At 57.9% G+C, this 2,027-nt stretch overlaps 1 protein-coding gene across 1 annotated transcript; it reads left to right on the top strand.

Moving 5' to 3' along the window:
• Nucleotides 1-1,748, top strand: S100A9 (S100 calcium binding protein A9). The gene is made up of 2 exons (XM_016220121.2): nt 1-156; nt 1,467-1,748. The coding sequence occupies exons 1-2, from the start codon at nt 16-18 to the stop codon at nt 1,746-1,748; spliced, it is 423 nt and encodes a 140-aa protein (XP_016075607.2). The 5' UTR covers nt 1-15.
• Nucleotides 1,749-2,027: the final 279 nt, after the last annotated feature.

The following is a 2,027-nucleotide window of genomic DNA, read 5'->3' as shown; positions in this document are numbered from 1 at the left end:
AAGACAGGAGACAGAATGTCGTCTCTGATGGAATGCAGCATTGAGACCATCATCAACATTTTCCACCAGTACTCCACACGCCTGGGCCACCCGGACAGGCTGAACCAGAGAGAATTCAAGCAGATGGTGCAAAAGGAGCTGCCCCACTTCCTCAAGGTAAGGTCAGGCTCCTGGCCAATATGTGCCTGAAAGAAAGTAAGAGGGATGCTGTGGGGCAGTTGGGCTGGGCAGAGGAGAGATGACTAGTTAGGTGGACAAGAAGGGCCCCTCTGAGATGGTGACATCTGAGCTGAGACCTGAATGTGTGAGCTGAGACCTGAATGTTGAGGAGAGAAGCCCCGGAGGAGGCCCGAGGGCACTCTTCTGATCAGAAGGGTCTCCAGTAGGAAACAAAGGGCACGTGGGAAGCCTCGCCCAGCAGTGGCCTGTACACAGCACTCAGGACCGTATATTTTATTTACTGATCTAAAAAGGATTAGGCAGTTCTAGGAAAAAGGAGGGCCCATTTTGTTTCTTCACACATTTGGAAACTTTGGGCAGCAGAGACCTGGACTAGGAAGGGTGGTGCACCTGGATACCAGTCTCATTTCCACTCCAGGAGCGGATGTCCTGGGCTATGTGGCCAGCCAGCCCTGGAGCTGCCGCCACCTTGGAGGGTTGGAGAGTTGCATCAGTAAAGAGGTCAGGGTTGCTGACTGGTCCCCACAGGTGGGGCCTCAGCAAGCAGGATGCTGGATTGGGGTAGACAGCAGGGGGTGGTGCTGGTGAGACTTCCCCTGTGGGAGGCCGGTGCCTCCCCCATCTCCACCCATAACCCCTCTGCCCAAAGCAGAGTGACAGGCCGGGAGAGGAAGGTAGGACCTTGCCAATGGGCTGCTTACGAGGGGCAGGTCTTCCCCAGGGCGATGACAATAATGCAGAAGCCTAGCAGGAGGGAAGGGCCTGGGAGATGAGCTGGGCACCCTCAGGTCCCAGAGGGGACTTAGCTGAGGTGCCCTGGCCAGCAAGTGGCACAGCTGGACCCCACTGGAGCTCTCTTCTGCCACATCTGGATCCTACCCTCCCCTTACAGTCCCTGCACACTTTACTACACCCTTTGGGGTCAATGGAGCACCCACACTGCTTCCTGTCCCTGCACAAGATCCCAGTCCTCTTGTTACCCTCAAGTGCTTCCTGTTACACAGGTTGAAATGAGTGGCACTAATTTGGAACCGGGAGAGGGGAGGGAGGGGCGAAGTGGACAGGAGTGGAGGGGATGGGGCAGGACTGGCTCTGAGCCAGACCTGGGTGGTGTGCGGAATAACTGGAAGGTAAACGGTACCCCGTCCACGGTCATTTTTAAGTTTTGGATTGAGGCCCAGAAGCCAGGCCTGGGCCCCAGTGCCTTTGCCCAGGGCCTTTGGCTGTGCTCCCTGTCCTTGGCCCTGGCCACCTCTGCCCTGACCACCCTTCTTCCCAACCTCCAGAAGGAAAAGAAGAATGAAGCAGCCATAAACGACATCATGGAGGACCTGGACACGAACGGGGACAAGGATCTGAGCTTTGAGGAATTCATCATCCTGGTGGCCAAGCTGACGATCGCCTCCCACGAGGAGATGCACAAGAACACCCCCAAAGGGGAAGGCCACAGCCACGGGCCAGGCTTCGGAACGAGTGGCCCCAACTCCTGCCATACCCAGAGGGGTGGCGGCGGCGGCCACGGCCACGGCCACAGCCACGACAGCCATGGCCATAGCCACAACCACTAATCAGGAGGCCAGGCCACCCTGTTCCTGCCCAACTAGGGCCCCGGGGCCGTGTGCCACATGGCCGAGGCTGGGGCTGAGATGAATAAAGTGTTGCCCCAAGTCAGTGCTCTGTGTGCTTCCTCCGCCCTGGCAACCTGGCCCTCCCAGGGGCCTGGGTTAGACACCTGGGCCCCTTCCCTGGGGCTGAGCCCCTTCATTCATAGCAACGAGATGAGAAGCCCCAATGTTGTTGTTCTGTTCTGAGCCCCTTGTGCTCACTGCCCTGACCATTTTCTTACC

This window comes from Miniopterus natalensis, chromosome 19 (assembly GCF_054644295.1).
Source record: "Miniopterus natalensis isolate mMinNat1 chromosome 19, mMinNat1.hap1, whole genome shotgun sequence".
NCBI classification, from domain to species: Eukaryota; Metazoa; Chordata; class Mammalia; order Chiroptera; family Miniopteridae; genus Miniopterus; species Miniopterus natalensis.
Note: the sequence above shows the minus strand (reverse complement) of the source record. Positions and strands in the feature narration are given on the sequence as shown.

Coding starts and splice junctions, on each gene's coding strand:
- S100A9 (XM_016220121.2), top strand. CDS start 16: ATGTCGTCTCTGATGGAATGCAGCATTGAGACCATCATCAACATTTTC. Junction 157..1,466: donor AGCTGCCCCACTTCCTCAAG/GTAAGGTCAGGC, acceptor CCCAACCTCCAG/AAGGAAAAGAAGAATGAAGC.